We start from the raw sequence: 18,666 nt of genomic DNA, 5'->3' as shown, positions 1-18,666 counted from the left end.
AAAGGCGATCTCGTCTCGCCGGGTCACTCTGTTAGCTTTCGAAAAGCGCAGGCTTTACAAATTCATAGTTTGCATGGTATTCCCCTCAAGAGGGTGCAAACATCAGTTCCACAATAACGAAACATCTGGGTTGTGTCAAGGACTTTCAAGTGTACAGAGGATTTGTTCGAATCCTATATGAACACATTATACAGCCTTCTGAATGGCTTCTTGATTCTTGTAGTTTCTTTACAATATTTAACACAGTCTCTTCGCTCAGGAGAGGGGTACCTGTTCGAGACCTTCGACTGGGCGCTCATGTGGTGCCGGACCACTCTATCTCTGGAACAAAGACGTTTAGTCTACTTATCTCCTTTATGTTGCCACTGCAACCTTGAGCCTAACACAGTCCGGTCGACTATCAGCTTCCTCCGACTCACTGGCTGTGCTGAACTCATTGGCAGTTCCTTTGCCGCTGGAGTCAAGGACGGTACCTCAGTGGCAACCACGTCTCCCCGCCCTGGCTATCAGTGTGGGAGGGTGCCACATACCGCTGACATCCATCACACTACCTGTCAGCTGCAATTCCTGATCGTATGTTTCTTTCATCTGAGGCTTCGCAGGGCAACTCCCGACTTGACGTCCTCTCCAGTCTAGCCGTCTTTCTCCTCCATTTGAACTGCTGTCCTTGAATGGCTGGTTCCTCGTGCGTACGGCCTTGCTCGGAGTGTTCTCTTGTGCTCCGCTTTTTATCCCTATGGGGAAAGGAAAGGGTCACCAGGTGTGTGTAGTTGTCGGTAATTGCTTGACTCTGCCTGACCCTTGTGTTGGGACATGTCAGGTAAATGGCTCAGGTATTAGTCTGTTGTTCACGCTGTGGGAAAGTGTTTGTGTTGAAAAATGGTGAGGGGGTAGAGTTTCTACGTATCCTACTAGGTAGGATGGGGAAAAGGTGTCACAAGGAAGGGGATACCGCTTCTCAACCTTCGTTGTCCCACTTCCACTCTCTGAGGACCCCCCTCCAGGTGATCCTCCCTCACTGTTCCACCCCCAGGAACTGGACCCAATAGCGATGGCCGTATCCTGGCTGCCTGGATGACATCCTCGGGGACTAGTGAGTGAGACACCCTCAGGTTTCTCACAACCCCCATACATTATTGGCCAAGACCCTCTTCAAAGACTTCCCATCTTTTCCCAATTCCTACTTTTTCATTGGCCAGTTTTAGCATTAATAATTATCTTCAGATTATATTCATAACCCAACTCTTCTTATGACTCTTCCGTAGTAGGTCATGACACCAACACATGGTTAAACATTGGTATTGAAAACATAATTACTAAAATTACGGGACCACGCCATTTAAACCATAACTCTTGATTTGCATGAATGTTCTCTTTGGTATGACGAGGCTGGGTGAATGATTTCTCTTTGTTCGTGATGCTATCTCATTTCCAAGGTCACCATTCTATTGAAACTTTCCAATTTACAAAAACTCTCACTTCATTGCACAATTGAAACTCCTGAATAGCTTCTGGTACTGGCTTACCCCACGTTTTACTACTGATCAAAATAAATAATGAAACTCCTTTTGTCATGCTCTCAGGCAGCAGGAGATTACATCTATTATTTACGAGACTTATCAGACCATAGAAAACTCATGACTATTTTCTATAGCTGTACGGACGTGAAGGTTGAAGTTACTCATTCACCTGCCTTCTAAAAACCTGGCAAGGCCCAACTACTGTGTTTTGATTCATTGCGAAAACGCCACTATATTGAGATTCATTAATTCCTCATGTATTTATATTAATGTGCATGTATATTTTTACATTTGGTGGACTTAATATTTTATCTTTCTGTCCACGTACAAGCTAAAATGTATCAATTCTGGACAACCAGTAAGTCTAAAGGTAACATAACCCATCCATAATTACCTACACTCGATGTATATAAAATTGCAACATTGTGCCAAATTTGCTGCCACTCCCAGTCATGAATATGGTGCGCGCAACCTGAACCCTAAGTAATCATGGGGACCCTTCCTGACCACCCCAACAAAATGTAGCTTAGAACTCAAATATCTTTCTTACCAAGTTCACAGAGACGCCATTTGGGGGTCACCAGGGTTCTCCCTTGCTACCCCTAAAAAATAAAATTTGTAAAAATATATTTTTGGTTTTATTTTGTTCAGGCCTCTTAAAAATCAGGGGGTTCCACGAGTGTAACACTTTGAGCAGTGACCCTAAATATGAAAGAATATGAATAACAAATAATTTGTCTTTCTGGCATTATATACAATAATTGCTAGACTCATTAAAGTTTTATTTCAGGCACACTTCAGGGGGTGAGTCACTGTTTCAGTCTGTTCTTAAACACCTCAAATTCACAATGCAGACAAAAAATTCCAAAAAGCGTTTAGAGTACAATAAGCAATAATTTCAGACTATGTATTTTGTTTTTGCAAGTTGTAGCTATAGCATGTTTTTTTTTCAGCCATTTTCTCTGTTATGATAAACACAAGCCATTCCATCTCAGTGTCCTCGGTCACTTGCCAAAATCCTTGTGCCTAAAAGCTTGTGTACAGTGTAGAAATGTTTGACGATAGCACATAAAGTGGCCCTTGATTTCATTGTGCCACAATTAATGCTTTGTTGTAATGTGTGTATCTTTCTGTAATGCTCACCTGATTCCCACGGAGGCGCGGGTCTTGGCAGGAAGCTGTCTGTGACTTGAAAAGTGATGTGCAGGACTCGCTTGGCTTCTGGGGTCGAACCTCTTCGCACTGTGTGTCGGACTCGAAGAGTGAGGTTTCTGCAGGTGAAAGAATATGGGGGTTAATGGTCTGGGTTGTTGAATGTCCCTCTCTCTCTCTCTTCCCAGCGTGTTCGTAGAGCCCCCAGGTCAACGTGCTCACCTTATATAGGTGAATGCCGGGCTCTCCATCTGCGTCTGGTGCAGGGTGCCGTTGCCAGTTCCTTCACTGGTGAAACACAGGCCTCTTGAATTCAGAGGATGGTTACCGTCGTTATCTGCACGAGCGGTGAGTTTCTGTACACCTTTTGTCTTTATAGTCTTTAAATGCGTGGCACGTTAATATTGAAGACTCTGTATAATGCTTTCCCCTTATGTATTGCAGGGCTCTAGAGATGGAAGATGAAGTGAAGCGCCTGGAAGTTCGTAAGTATGGCAAGCACTCTAACTGTCTCTTTTCTTGCAGCTTAGTTCGTGTTAAAGAGACGCCGGAGTATTCGCTGGCGTTTTATTGCGAAGAGCGTGATGGACGTAAGTAAATACCTGCTTAATGTCTTTTCTTTTATCTTGCAGATGTTGGTTTGCAGCGCCGAAGTCCGCGGAATGCCAGTAAGTTCTTAATGATACTTTGTCTTCACAGGCGGCGATGCAGAACGAAGAAATCCGGAATTCACAGCGTGCCGGTAAGTACGGCAATGCTTTTGTCTTTGCAGGTGGAGATGCGGCGTGAAGAAACGGCCGCAGCCGATGGATCAGGTAAGTAAGCACTGCGTGTAAAGTTCGCCTTGCTAACCTGTTGTTTTCTGTTCTTTTCAGGTGCTGATGTTGTCTGGATACAGAGATGGTAAGTAAGATTCTTGCAGGTTCAGGATCGGAAGAAGAAAGGCCGGAGCAGACTCGGTGAGCGTTCTGCTGCAGATGCAGAATAACGCGAAGCACGCTTCATCTATCGGGTGTGGTTTAAATAGCCTTGGAGTGATGAGGCGTCTTCTTCCCCGGCCCCGCCTAGGTAAGAAAAGAGTTCCAGTTTCCAGAAGATTTCCAATGCTGTATCCAGGGAGTGGAGCTGCCCCACCCAGGTAAGAAAGTAGTTCCTGTTCACAGATGGCTTCTAAGTGTCTGGTAAGTAAGCAGCATGGTCTGCTGCAGGTAAGTCCACCCAAGCACTCTCACACCTAATATGAGCCCGGCGCTTCCAGTGCCGGGACCGATGGTTTTGATGAGCCTGGTGCCACCGGCGCCAGGACAAGGTCCAAAAGGTCCCAGTGGGGACCGGCTGGTGCCTGGGATTAGGGTTAGGGGCCTGCTTACAAGGACGTTGGGCTGGTCCTGGCTCCTTGGAAGCAGTGATCATGACAGTACCCCCCCTCAATGCCCCTCCTAAGCGTGTCTTCTCCGGGGGTTTTGGCTTGTCGGGGTGATTCAGATGGAATTTCTTGGCCAGACGAGGTGCGTGGACATATTCTGAAGGTTCCCAAGACATTTCCTGGGGGCCGTAACCTTTCCAATCAACCAGATAATACAACTTAGATTTGGAGATTTTGGAGTCTAGGATGTTCTTTACTTCGAATTCAAGTTCTCCATCCACTAAAACTGGTTCTGGGAGTTCAGTCAATCGGGTTTCTGGTTGTACTGGTTTTAATAAGGAGACATGGAATACTGGGTGTATTTTCATATGCATAGGTAATTCCAATTTGACAGCCACCGGATTAATTATGGCAGATATGCGATAGGGTCCAAGGTATCTTGGGATGAAGGTGCGGGGTCCCTTTAGAGGCAGGTGCTTAGTGGATAGCCAAACCTGATCTCCTACAGCGTAGTGAGGAGCCTCTTTACGGTGTCGATCTGCTCCTCTTTTGAATTGAGCTTTAGCTCTTTGCAGATGGGCAGAGGCTTCCTTAAAAGCACGGGAGATCTCTGAGTGCAAGTGATCCACAGCAGGTGCTTCGAATTCTTGGGGAGGATCCAGGTTAGAGGTTCTAGGATGGTGTCCGTATAACAGGAAGAAAGGAGTCTTCCCTGTTCCAGAATGAATTGAATTATTGTAAGCGTACTCAGCGATCCAAAGAATATCTTTCCGGGGGTTTTCAGTTTGTTGGAGCATGCAGCGTAGATATTGCTCTAGAGTTTGATTTGTCCTCTCGGTTTGTCCGTCAGTTTGGGGATGGTGACTAGTCGAAAGTCTTACATCAATTTGGGCTAGACGACAGCAACTGCGCCAGAAGTGAGAGATTAATTGACTTCCCCTATCGGAGACTAAAACCGAGGGAAAACCGTGTAGCTGAACGATGTTTTCTAAGAATTCTCGGGCCAATACTGAGGCTGAAGGTAGACCCTTTAGGGGAATGAAGTGAGCCATCTTGGAGAACAAATCCACGATTACTAAAATGGTAGTATACCCCGAGCATGGAGGTAAGTCCGTGATGAAATCCATGGACAGGGTATGCCATGGACAGGGAGGGATGTCTAGTGGCTGTAATAGGCCGGCTGATTTCTCCTTCTGACTTTTATTCTGGGCACACACACCGCAGGAGACTACAAAGTCTCTAATATCCTTTTTCCATGACGGCCACCAGAAATGTCTTTTAATCTTTTCCATGGTTTTGGTAATGCCAGGGTGACCCTCCATTAGAGAGTCGTGATAACAGGAGATTACTTGTTTTTGTATTTTTTCACAGGGTAAGTGCAGCCGTCCTCGGAAATATGGTAGGCCTTGATCCACTGAGAATTCTTTCCCCTTTAATTGCCATTCTTGCAAATCGCCCGGAGTTCGGAGTGATTTAACCGTGGTCTTGATGTCTTCAAAAGATTGAGCGCTGACCAAACCCAAAATTCTTTGTTCTGGGATTATGGGTATTGGTTCTGGATTGGTCAAATGTTCATCTACTCCCATCCGGGAAAGGGCATCTGCTTTTCCGTTCTTACTGCCTGGTCGATAAGTAATTATAAAGTCAAATTCTGCTAGAAACAGAGCCCAGCGAAGCTGTCTGGAAGACTGAGCTTTGGCTGTCTTTAGATATTGTAAATTGCGGTGATCAGTCATTACGGTGACGGTGTGTCTGGCTCCTAGAAGATAATGCCGCCAGGCCTTAAAGGCCGATCTGATGGCCAAAAGTTCCTTGTCTGTAATTGAATAGTTGATCTCGGGAGGCGAAAACTTGTGGGACCAAAAGGCAACAGGATGTAGTTGGTGTGTGACCGGATCTCTTTGTGATAAAACTGCCCCCATAGCAAGACTAGAAGCATCCGTTTCCACGATGTAGGGGAGTTCTGGGCGAGGATGTTTTAAAACAGGTGCAGAAATGAATTTAGCTTTTAAGTCCTGAAAAGCTTGTTCTGCTTCAGAAGACCACTCAAAACGTTTGTTCTTTTTCAACAGAGCGGTGATGGGCTGGACTATCCGAGAGAATTCAGGAATGAATCTGCGGTAAAAGTTAGCGAAGCCTAACATACTTTGAACTCCTTTTACAGAGGTTGGTGATGGCCACTTGATGATTGCACCAACTTTCTTTGAATCCATATGGACTCCGTTAGGTGACAATATGAATCCCAGGAACTCGACTTCCGTTACGTTGAAAACGCATTTCTCAAGCTTAGCAAAAAGATTATGTTGACGCAATCTCTCAAGAACCTTTTTAATGTGCCTCTGATGTTCCTCTTCAGATGATGAATAGACGAGGATGTCATCAATGTAGACAACAACACACACATCTATGAGTTCTTGTAGAACTCCTTGTTCCCCACAGATGACCATGACCTCAGGTGAAGTTCCAGTAACTTCTTTATTTAGTTCCAGTACATTATGATAGTCATATAATGTCAGGTACATCTGGGTTCAGGGAAACATACACCTGCATCCTCCCAGGTAGGCTTACATCTCCCAACTGACCACATACAACCCCAGGCACACATAAACATTCCAACCCTTAACACTCCATTGTCAATCAATACACTGACCAAAGGTTCCATTAGGATGCAGGATAATACCAAATCCCTACATATCTCCCTTCCTTAGGGACATAAAAACACAAGTAGATAACTTAACCATAATGGCTAATAACAACACGCACACAAACAACCCCACGTTCAATGCACTTGCCTCATCACTCCTAACTGATAACATTCTGCTAGTCTCATTACATATTCCAAAATAGTCCACACAGCCGTGGGACACAATTACAATCAATGCCCCTTCCTCTTTCTACCAAGTGAGGAAAAGGCACCCAACTGCTCAAACATCCTTACTAAAACTTTTACAAATAGAGGCACCCATACCTCTCTTCCTAAACTTGACTTCATCGTCCCACAAAAGAACACACACACATCTCCCTCACACCCAACAATGCAAACCGGTATGTACCTAAATACACACCACCTCCAACTAGACTGAGTATCCCAGATACCCGGGTAACTACTTCACTTCTTGTGACACCATTACCCCTAAATTGCCCATGTTGAAAGTATTCCTAAATACAATACAGCTCCTATTAGGGAAAACCACACTTCATTCACACCAGCATCATACCAACATCAATGACTCTACTATAGTCTTTGCTGTATCATCATGAAACTCTGAATGGTTTCTAAACCAAACAACCAAACAAAAACTTTGTTTGACACTTAGCACTTTAAACTTTAGCATTAAATAAGGTCTTAATACATCTGCATTACAAAAGTCCCACCTGTGGAAATAAAACATTAGTGCACATAACTATACTTCAGATTCCACATACCAAACTCTAGCAATGTTGTCAATGCAACCTATATTTCACCTAAATCCAATCTAAAAAACTATAAACTTTGTTCTCTGCTCTTAAACTTCAACAACTTCCATGAAGTACCCCTATTACAGGACAACCTATCCCACAAGAAACCACACCTGACAACATACAGGTTCACACTCTCATGCACTCACGCTGTCCAAATGCCATTCAGGCCTCACATGACAACAGATTCTGAATCAATAACTAATTATAACTACTTAACCAATTCAATGAAGGCAAGACCAAATTGCTTCCTTTACTTATGCTCGTGAAAGCATCATCTCTTAACTTAAAAGTACCTCTGATATTCATTCCGGCAATTAAGATCATTCACAACTTAAGCTTTTTGAAAAATAAATTCCAACGGGCGGAAATGCAGCCGCCCGCAACAGAAATGGATTTACCAATCCATCTGCCACACTTCCTTTTGTAAATATCACCTCCCGAAGCGTTCCTTTCCTGGTATGTTCATAATGCTGCTTTTCATTGCTGCCAGCCGCCTGCTATAAAAATTGTACTCCCTTTGCCTCCTACCGCATCTCTCAGTTCTTAAGTAGGCTCCAAGCCCCTCAGGAACTACTGACAACATGCCCTCAAAGATCCTCATCACCTCATATAAGTGATAGCTCCTACATGCACCTCCTTAGCGCTGCTGCAAATGGGCCCTTGCCCCTCCAGGCACTACACATGTTGTCTTGGGCAATATTCTTTCATCTCTGCACATGGGCTCTAAGCCCCTAAGGTGCAGCCACGGCTACAAGTCTCTTAGGTGCAGGTATGGGCTCCAAGCCCCCTCAAACGCTGGAATGGCCCCCCAGGACCCTCCTCTGCTCCAGGCGCTTTTCACATTCGCCACCAATCTTCTATTTAACATATAGGCGCAGCTTAGGTTCCCAACCTCTTCTATTGCTGCTGCCCCAACTCCAGGCCTCAAGCTGTACAACATCACTCCTCCTTGTTTCTTTTCCAGGCGCAGCTTAGGCTCCAAGCCTCTCCTGTTGCTACTGCCTTGGGCTTATAGTCCTCAGTTGCACAGCATGCCTCCTCATTGCTTAATTTCCAGGCGCAGCTTAGGCTCCAAGCCTCTCCTGTTGCTACTGCCTTGGCTATAGCCCTCAGCTGCCCAGCATGGCTTCCTCAAAATTTCCAGGCGTAACTAGACCCCAGGCCTCTTCAAATTGCTACTGCCTTGGGCACCAAGCCCTCCATGCTGCAGCTACTGGTACCAGACCCCTTAAGCCATCAGTCTCTGGCCCTCTGGGCCCTCAGCCCCTCCTCAGTCTCTTGCTTTCCTCTTTGCCTGACCTGTCCTGCTAGTGACAGGCCAGCTGGCCCCTGGCTCTGGCGCAGCACCTTACTTTCTGCGCCTGAGCTCCATGTGCTGGGCCCTTCTGCGCCTACACTTTTAAGCGCTCGCCCTACCTGGGAGGTCTTCTTCTTGGGTTGGGGGGAGGTGTATGTGCCATCTTCAACGCTGTCCCCCCAGCACAGCCAGCATCCTCGTCGCCAATGTAGAACTCCTTGTTCCCCACAGATGACCATGACCTCAGGTGAAGTTCCAGTAACTTCTTTATTTAGTTTCAGTACATTATGATAGTCATATAATGTCAGGTACATCTGGGTTCAGGGAAACATACACCTGCATCCTCCCAGGTAGGCTTACATCTCCCAACTGACCACATACAACCCCAGTCACACATAAACATTCCAACCCTTAACACTCCATTGTCAATCAATACACTGACCAAAGGTTCCATTAGGATGCAGGATAATACCAAATCCCTACAGTTCTCTAAGGACATCGTTCATAAAATATTGGAAAGCAGCAGGAGCATTACACAGTCCAAAGGGCATCACTTGATATTCGAATAGCCCGTACTTGGTGCGGAAGGCCGTTTTCCATTCATCGCCCTCTTTTATCCGTACCAAGTGGTAGGCTCCTCTGAGATCCAACTTTGTGTATATACATGCGTCTTTGACTTGGTCCAAGAGTTCAGGGATCAAAGGTAACGGGTATCTGTTTTTAACGGTGATCTGATTCAGGACGCGGTAATCTATGCAAGTCCTAAGGTCTCCTTCCTTTTTCGGAACGAAGAACAAAGCCGATGAAGCTGGAGATTTTGAAGGACGGATAAACGCGTTAGCTAGGTATTGGTCCAAATATTGTCTGAGGTGAAGATTCTCTGGCTCGGTGAGGGCATAAATCCTGCTGCAAGGAGGAGTTGTTCCGGGTATCAGGTCTATTTGACATTCGTAAGACCTATGAGGAGGCAAGGTGTTAGCTTGATCCTTCCGGAAGACGTCTTGGAATTCCTGGTATTCGGGAGGTAATTTAGGAACCTCCTCAGAAGAGATTGCCGCCAGTGAAACATCAGGCCGAGGATAACAAGTGGTAAAACACTCTGGAAACTGAACCGTCTTTGCTCGCCAATCGATCTGAGGATTGTGCTTCTCTAACCAAGGGATTCCCAGAATGATCTGGAACTGAGGGGCCTTGATTACATCGAACACGATTCTCTCCCGGTGTCCATCTTGACTCACTAGCATCACTTCTTGGGTGGCGTGCGTTACTGGTCCGGAGGCTATCTCCGTGCCATCCACAGTAGTGATGACGTCTTTAACTGCCTTAGGGACAAGGGGTAGATTCATCCTTGATACCATTTCACGGTCCACATAATTACCGATTGCTCCGCTGTCAATGTAAGCTTCAATTGCATGCAAACGATCCGGACGTTCAGGACTAATGAGAACCATGGGTATCACGAAATGCGAGGTCACGGGACAGATCTTAACGCTCGGCAAGAGGACCTCTACTCTTGTCGGGCGGGGTCGTTTCCCTGCTCAGAATTTGTGGTACAGGTATCCGCAGCTCCTACAGCCTTCTTAACTGGTTTCACTGGACAGTCCCGAAGAAAGTGTCCTGAGTTTCCGCAATAGAGGCATAATTGCAGCTGCCTTCTTCTTTCCCGCTCTTTCTGAGTTAAAGGTCCTTTCATGCCCCCTATTTGCATGGGTTCCACAGTGTCAGCTCCCTTATTCGAGGTCTGTGCGTTAGAAAACACTCGGGTATCAAATCTGGAACGATCTGCCTTCCTGTTCTGTAGTCTGTGGTCCAATTGGACAACTAAGTCAATATAGTCAGAACATTCTTGTGGAGGATTCACAACTTGCGCTAACACATCCTTGAGCTCTCCACGCAGGCCTCTGTAGAAAAGCGTTATTCTCTTATCCTCGGGCCATTGTGTTTCCACTATGAGTCTATTGAAGGAGGCTATATAAGTCAAGAGGTCTTGATTACCCTGTCGTAATGAAAGAAGTTCATTGTCCAAGGCCTGCCCTTGTGCATGTCTTGCGAACAGTTTCTCCATGCTGGACTGGAAGGCCTGAAAGTCATGTAAAACCGGATCATCCTGGGTGACTAAAAGGATCGACCAATCTGCGGCGCTGCCACTGAGATAAGAAAGCACGAAAGCCACCTTGGTCTGGTCTGTTGGGAATGCAGCTGGTCGACATAAGAAGTGTAGGCGACACTGGTTGATGAACACTGCAAATTTCTTTGGATCACCAGAAAAGCGTTCGGGCGGAGGCAAGGGAACATTACCAGGCAGATTGATTTGCACTGGATTTGAAGATGATGCAGAAGGGTAACTTCCTCCTGGAACGGGCAAAGGTGTCTGTCCTGCCTGTGTTTGTAACAACTGCCTAGCAAGGTCCTCTGTTCGCTCCTTGGAAATGATCAGTTCCCTTCTTAGAGAGTTCGTTTCCTGACGAGCTGCATGTACTTCTGCTCTTAATTCCCCGAGCAACTGGGCTAGTTGATCGGTGTCTGAGGTTTCCATTGCGCCTGGGTAGGAGTTTTGTGGTGGGCTTCGCGTTCTGTAACGCTCACCTGATTCCCACGGAGGCGCGGGTCTTGGCAGGAAGCTGTCTGTGACTCGAAAAGTGATGTGCAGGACTCGCTTGGCTTCTGGGGTCGAACCTCTTCGCACTGTGTGTCGGACTCGAAGAGTGAGGTTTCTGCAGGTGAAAGAATATGGGGGTTAATGGTCTGGGTTGTTGAATGTCCCTCTCTCTCTCTCTCTCTCTTCCCAGCGTGTTCGTAGAGCCCCCAGGTCAACGTGCTCACCTTATATAGGTGAATGCCGGGCTCTCCATCTGCGTCTGGTGCAGGGTGCCGTTGCCAGTTCCTTCACTGGTGAAACACAGGCCTCTTGAATTCAGAGGATGGTTAGCGTCGTTATCTGCACGAGCGGTGAGTTTCTGGACACCTTTTGTCTTTATAGTCTTTAAATGCATGGCACGTTAATATTGAAGACTCTGTATAATGCTTTAGCCTTATGTATTGCAGGGCTCTAGAGATGGAAGATGAAGTGAAGCGCCTGGAAGTTCGTAAGTATGGCAAGCGCTCTAACTGTCTCTTTTCTTGCAGCTTAGTTCGTGTTAAAGAGACGCCGGAGTATTCGCTGGCGTTTTATTGCGAAGAGCGTGATGGACGTAAGTAAATACCTGCTTAATGTCTTTTCTTTTATCTTGCAGATGTTGGTTTGCAGCGCCGAAGTCCGCGGAATGCCAGTAAGTTCTTAATGATACTTTGTCTTCACAGGCGGCGATGCAGAACGAAGAAATCCGGAATTCACAGCGTGCCGGTAAGTACGGCAATGCTTTTGTCTTTGCAGGTGGAGATGCGGCGTGAAGAAACGGCCGCAGCCGATGGATCAGGTAAGTAAGCACTGCGTGTAAAGTTCGCCTTGCTAACCTGTTGTTTTCTGTTCTTTTCAGGTGCTGATGTTGTCTGGATACAGAGATGGTAAGTAAGATTCTTGCAGGTTCAGGATCGGAAGAAGAAAGGCCGGAGCAGACTCGGTGAGCGTTCTGCTGCAGATGCAGAATAACGCGAAGCACGCTTCATCTATCGGGTGTGGTTTAAATAGCCTTGGAGTGATGTGGCGTCTTCTTCCCCGGCCCCGCCTAGGTAAGAAAAGAGTTCCAGTTTCCAGAAGAGTTCCAATGCTGTATCCAGGGAGTGGAGCTGCCCCACCCAGGTAAGAAAGTAGTTCCTGTTCACAGATGGCTTCTAAGTGTCTGGTAAGTAAGCAGCATGGTCTGCTGCAGGTAAGTCCACCCAAGCACTCTCACACCTAATATGAGCCCGACGCTTCCAGTGCCGGGACCGATGGTTTTGATGAGCCTGGTGCCACCGGCGCCAGGACAAGGTCCAAAAGGTCCCAGTGGGGACCGGCTGGTGCCTGGGATTAGGGTTAGGGGCCTGCTTCCAAGGACGTTGGGCTGGTCCTGGCTCCTTGGAAGCAGTGATCATGACACTTTCCTATCTCTCTGGCATGCTGTTCAGGATGTTTGTTTGCATGTATGAGGTAATAAATGCCCAGAGTACGGGATGCTGTGTGAGTGTGCTTTTTTCACTGCGCTACTCTCAATTCTTTAATACACAGTTATGAACCACCCCAATGGTATGTATTTTGCCAAACTCTGAAGCCTGAAAAGTAGATCCATACAGGCTTGACATGTGGTCAACTTTGCACCAGACCTGCAGATGAACTGGCATGCTGTTAAATCTCAGTTACTAGTTTAATGGTATCCAGTGCAGAGTGTTATTTGCTTTCTGACTGAACATTCAGATATGTAATTGCTCATATTACTGTAGCTGGTAAGATAGGTATAGCCGGTAGGATAGCTCAGTGGGTTGAGTGCTCGCTGCTGCAATGTGTGTGTGATCTGTAGGTTGCAAATTCGAATCCCTGCAAGGCAAATTCAGCCTTTCATTCTTCTGAGGTTGTTAAATCAGTAGCAACACAGGTTGGGTGGTATTGTATGTATATTTGTTTCATATAAAGAGCTTAAGCGTACATGCTATATAATAAAACATCATTATCATTTTGCCTTGGACATCTGCTTTCATTCACAGTAATTTGGTGATATTGGCCTTTACACACTGATATTAACGATACTTATGGTGATACCTGGCATTTTGGTGAAATGACATCCTTGCAAGTTCATCAATTCACGCGCCACAACGGAATAGAAAAGCTTTGCCTTTTCAACTGTGAGATGGCAAAGCCAGTCATTGCAAAAGTTGTTGATTCTGATTTGCTTGAGGGAATGACACATTCCTTAGGATGTGCAATTGACATAGCCTTACATGCTATTTACCTGTTTCGTAGGGAAAGCAGGAGATCTGATTGAAATTGGAGACAATACGTATGGTGGCAAATGGGTCATCAATCCCAGCGGTGGCTTAATTTCCAAAGGACATCCACTGGGTGCCACAGGTAAGAACTTGGGTTATTTTTTATCCTAAGCCAGCCCTGTTGTTACTTTCTTTGAACACTCTGATCATTATTATTTTGAAATTAATTAACATTCCACTTAATTGTAAATGTTCCAAATGCTGATTGAAATTCTAATGCAGAAATTCCTCCTTTTAACCACCATTTAACCCAATTTTCTCCATCAAATTGATTCCACAACACTAGATAATTTGGGATATGTTTCTTGAACTGAGGCATCTTTGCTAATCAGACAAATCCTGATTTCTATTTATTTTTCAAATGGTGAACAGGGCACACAACTATTAGGCACAGTTTATTAATTTAAAATGTATAAAAAATAAGAACTGTAGGTGAAAAACCAATACAGAAGGGACACTTGCTTCAAAGTTACAGCATATTGAAGAAATTAGAAACATTTTTAAAACGTAAAACATTGGGTTACTGTGTTTATCTTTTGATTTAATACAAGGTTCCTTTCAATGGTTATGGTAAAAATTTATAAAAGTAGAACGTCTAGGCAAATTGACATAGTGGCACATTGCACTGTGAGGCAATCTGTCATAATTCGTTGCATAGAAAATGATAGGTAGTGGAAGACAATGTAAGAACTGATATTAAAGTTGATATGGTGCAATGGGATCCAAACAGGTGTATCGGGAGATTTGGTGCCATCTACACCCCACTCACATTCCGAGTCACTCTCAGCTACGTTTTATCTGTCCACCAAAAGACAAAATGCATTCAAACCATTGCATCCTAGTTTTGACACATGAAACGCCCAAGATGCCAAGTTGAATATCTGTCATCGCCTTAACTATCCCTTCATTTCAGCATTGCTGATGTTCTCTGAAATCTTAAAGCTACTCTTTTCCCATTTACCTAAGAACCTACAACTGATGCAGGAGCCCTGGTAAACTTCAGCCCTATATAATGTCTATCTATTTTGGCCAAAGTTCTTTAAACTGTCAGGGCTCAAATATCTGCCAATCTCTTTACAGAAGTGGCAGTGATATTTCCAGACTGTAAGTACTCCCTCTTTTGTTTTACCCAGAATTTGAAGGGGTCACCATAACCCAAGTCATTTCCCAGCGAGTAACAGTCTGATTTCTGCCCCCACCATGGCTAGAAACAGCCCTCATGGAAATTTAAGAGGAGTTGATCCATGGTTGAAATAAAGATGTCTCTTGTGCTTGGCTGATCTGTTGACTTTGATTCTGTTGATTACAGTATATTCTCACCCGGGGAAGGGTGCTGAGCCAATTAGGTAGCTGGTCGAGTGTGTGCAAACACCCATTCTCCGCCTGCTGTTTCCAACACCCGAGGCCCTTTCCCAGATGGGGAGGCAACAGGGAGAGGCTTGAGGAAACATGAGGTCAGTTTAACAAAAAACTGAAACAAAATCAAAATGAACTGATGCATCATATCCCGATAATGCGGGAGAAACTCTGTGCATTTTGACATGAGCACTGCTTAAACATTTGTTCTGAACCTCTCTCTACAAGCGTGTTGTGCGTTGGCAAGCCCACCTGCACCCCATTTGCCATCCTGGAGTGCAGGTCAGCTGAGACCCCATTATCCTTGTGTCCCCCTTCAACCCCATTGTTCCAGCCTCTGTCTTTCAGATGTACTTTTTTCCCTCTCTTTTTTGGGGGTTTTGCGCTCCTGCGCTTGTCTTTCTCCCCCTCCTCTGCCCGCTTTTCCCTGTGTCTTTCTTCCCTCCCACCATTTGCCTCCGATTTGCAAGCCTACCTGCACCCCATTTACCATCCTGGAGTGAAGCTGAGCTGAGACCCCATTTTCCTTGTGTCCCCCTTCGACACTCTTGTTGCAGCCTCTGCCTTGAAGAGGTACTTTTTTTGTTTCTTCCTCTCTCGTTCCTTTGTATTTTGTGCTCCTGCACTTGTCTTTCTCCCTCCTCTGCCCGCGTTTCCCTGTGTCTTTCTTCCCCCCCCCATAGCCTCCCTGCCCTTTGGCCACCAAACTCCTCACTAGTACAGCTCCCAGGACAGCCCCACTGTCCGTCGCAGCCCCCTCGGCTAAGGACCCCAAGGCAAAGGACATCTCCTGTAGAAGTAGCTCAAGATCGTGTCTGCAGGTGTCAGCAGGAGAAGCAAGAAGCTGATAACAACAAGTGTGGTGTGTTCGGAGGAGTGACAGCAATCACTGACCCACCTCTCTCTTATTTCTCATTTCAATGGTTGCCCACAGTGAAATGGTAGTAATATCTTGCACTTATGCCATTTTTAGCTAGCCAGCCTGGAGAACTCATTTAACTATCCCACCTATCGCATTACCCAGTTTCCTACCCCCCAGGCACTCTGCCATACTCAGCATTCATCTCACCTCCACGAGGTAGCCATCTTGTAACCAGTCACATCCAGATAGAATTGTACAGACTAGCATGCGTCACATCTAGACAGAATTGTGAAGATAATCCTGCGTCACATATAGATAGAAATGTGTAGATCAGCATGCGACATCTAGATAGTGATGCCACTAACCAGACCTACTAAAAATGTCTCCCTCTATATACACGTCTCAAATTCTAACTAAACACAACCATTACTCTAAAGCACAACAAACCGCACCCACTTCACAACACCGCAACAAGAAACAAACCACACATAGCCTCTCACAACAGCATATGACGGCTGCCAACCGAAAAGCACACCGAAGCTCAGCAAACAGTATTAACCAAACTGAGGCTGCCAACTGCACATCAGAGCTCTCTTGCTCTTTTCCCCCTCAGTCCTACTAACCCATCCTACCCTCTTTCAGATCCACCAGAGTGCCAGGGGACCCCCCTGGTGTTAGTGCATGGTATAAATACCCTTTAACGTTAACATTAACATCCTTTGAGTAAATTTGTTCTCCTGGCCACTGCGCACTCACCTGTTCTCTCCTGGTCTCATCCCGTGTGTTTTCTTCTTCCCACCCTCCCTCCTCCCGTTGTTGGCCAAGTGTTAAGATGGATTTCTGAACTCTGATCTGGAGGGGCAGAGGGCAGAAGGCCAGCCGAGTTTCTTGGAACAGGGTAACCTCTGGACAAGCCAGACCAATCAGGGTAGCTATGGCAGGTGGGGTGAGGGTGACTGAAGGACCTCAATGAGCATACAAAGCAAGGACACTTACAAATTACTCCAGACAGGTGTCATATCAAAAATATAGACACATTTATTACAAGGCCTTTGTAAAATAGACCATAGCTGAAGAATCACAGTAACACTAAGTAAACAAACACAACACTATCAATACAATGTATATACAAGACCATTGGGGTCTAAAGGGTTAAATGCACGAAATATGTCGACAACCTAGAGGGGAAGGAAAAAGGCAGAGCAGATAGTCTTTAGGCCCCTTTCGACATCAACAATACCCCTAACTAAGAGGCAGTCCAAGCCCTAAGAAGAGAGGAGCCTTGTGCTCAATAGTACATGCAATGCAAGTGCATGTGGTTGTTTCAATGGGCAAAATAGGGTCTATTCAGGGGTCTCTGGCAGCTTGGGAAGGTGGATGAGGTGATGCAGAACAAGTTCCCACTATTTAGGGAGGACCTCCACTTGAAGGCAGAAGCAGTTCCAGAGAGCGGGATGGAGTCGCTAGTTCGCACTAGCAGTGGAAAGGAGAGGGGCACCCAGGGGCCACTCATGCATGAAAGGGCTCCTTGGCACCAGGGGCCACCGGTTAGTGTTGGAGTACTCACCAGTCCCAGGTGTACTCGGACCCAAACTTCGCCCGTTCAGTCCACTCGGGTTGCAGGTTCGAACAAAGCAAAAACGACATATCTGCGGCTTTCAGTTCCTGAGATACAGCGATGATTCCCAAATGGGACAGTGGTGATTTCTCTGCTCCGGGTGGATGAATCGACCCAGTTTCACTGCGGCAGGCTTCAGGGGTAAGAGGGTCACAAATTCAGCGCACTTGCAAAAGACGTTGCTGCGGGAGGGCAACACGGCAACCGTGTTCACTCCGGTCCTGGCACACTCATCTCACTTTAGAACTGGGAATGCCAAGTGTACAAAATTTGGTGTAAGGGTGCCGGGGACACAGAGCTAGCAGTATACCAAGTATCGAGGGCCTCCTTGAAACGGCCTTGTTGACAGAGCAAAGCAACTGGGTAAGCTGGTCAGCCCACTGGTTGGCCCAGGGACACTTCCGAGAAAGCTTACTTGCCGGGTTTGATGAAGGTGCCGAGAATAGTTGGTCCCACTATTCCAATGGGTCGAAGGGTCTTCGCAGACCTTCTAGGACGACCAGATGCATAGGGGTCCCACGGGACGACAGTGGGCTCAGGGTGCCAAACCTTCCAGCGACTCTGCTTCGTAGTTGCAGGATACTTGGATCCTATCATTTGTTCAGTGAGAACTCAGGAGATCGACATGGTATGGGTGTTTTTGGCCTCCTCTTATCCAAAGTTCCCTTCGTGCCAAAACGAAGAGGACCCAATGGGAGATCTGCTCACAAACACACACTCCATACGTGGACCAATCACGGACCATGGTGGTCGCAGTCATTCATTACACTCCAGGCTCTCTGGCACCCAGGATGTGTATTGGAACCAGACGTTCCAGCCCACATCCTGGAGGCACACACAAAAGGCCTACAGAAGCCCGCGAAAGCATCGGGTTGCACGGCAAAGCACATGACCAAATAAGGAATTTCCCGGGTCGACTCCATCTGGGGAAGGTGAAGTGGCAATATGGCCAAAGGAAAGGACAAAGAACCTCGTGGCATGGCCATTTTGGAGCCAGATCACCCATTCATGCTAAACGCGGTTAATGCAGTAAACATGGCAGGAAAGGGTTAGAAAATAATGGGAAAAGATAGCTGCCACCAGTCCTGTCCATGAAACATCTGCTCAGTTCACAAAAAGTCCAGCGAGAGT

At 46.2% G+C, this 18,666-nt stretch overlaps 1 protein-coding gene across 1 annotated transcript in view; it reads left to right on the top strand.

The window, feature by feature from the left end:
• The window catches only part of LOC138546981 (sterol carrier protein 2-like), a 1,126,877-nt gene that overhangs the window by 748,013 nt on the left and 360,198 nt on the right, over positions 1–18,666 (top strand). Inside the window, exon 11 of the mRNA XM_069642178.1 lies at positions 13,674–13,781. Within this exon, the coding sequence (XP_069498279.1) occupies positions 13,674–13,781 (108 nt within the window). The remainder of the gene's footprint in view (positions 1–13,673; positions 13,782–18,666) is intronic.

Source organism: Ambystoma mexicanum, chromosome 1q, assembly GCF_040938575.1.
Source record: "Ambystoma mexicanum isolate Mex_15411 chromosome 1q, UKY_AmexF1_1, whole genome shotgun sequence".
Taxonomy (NCBI): domain Eukaryota; kingdom Metazoa; phylum Chordata; class Amphibia; order Caudata; family Ambystomatidae; genus Ambystoma; species Ambystoma mexicanum.
The sequence above is the reverse complement of the archived record's forward strand: the minus strand, read 5'-3'. Positions and strand labels throughout refer to the sequence as shown.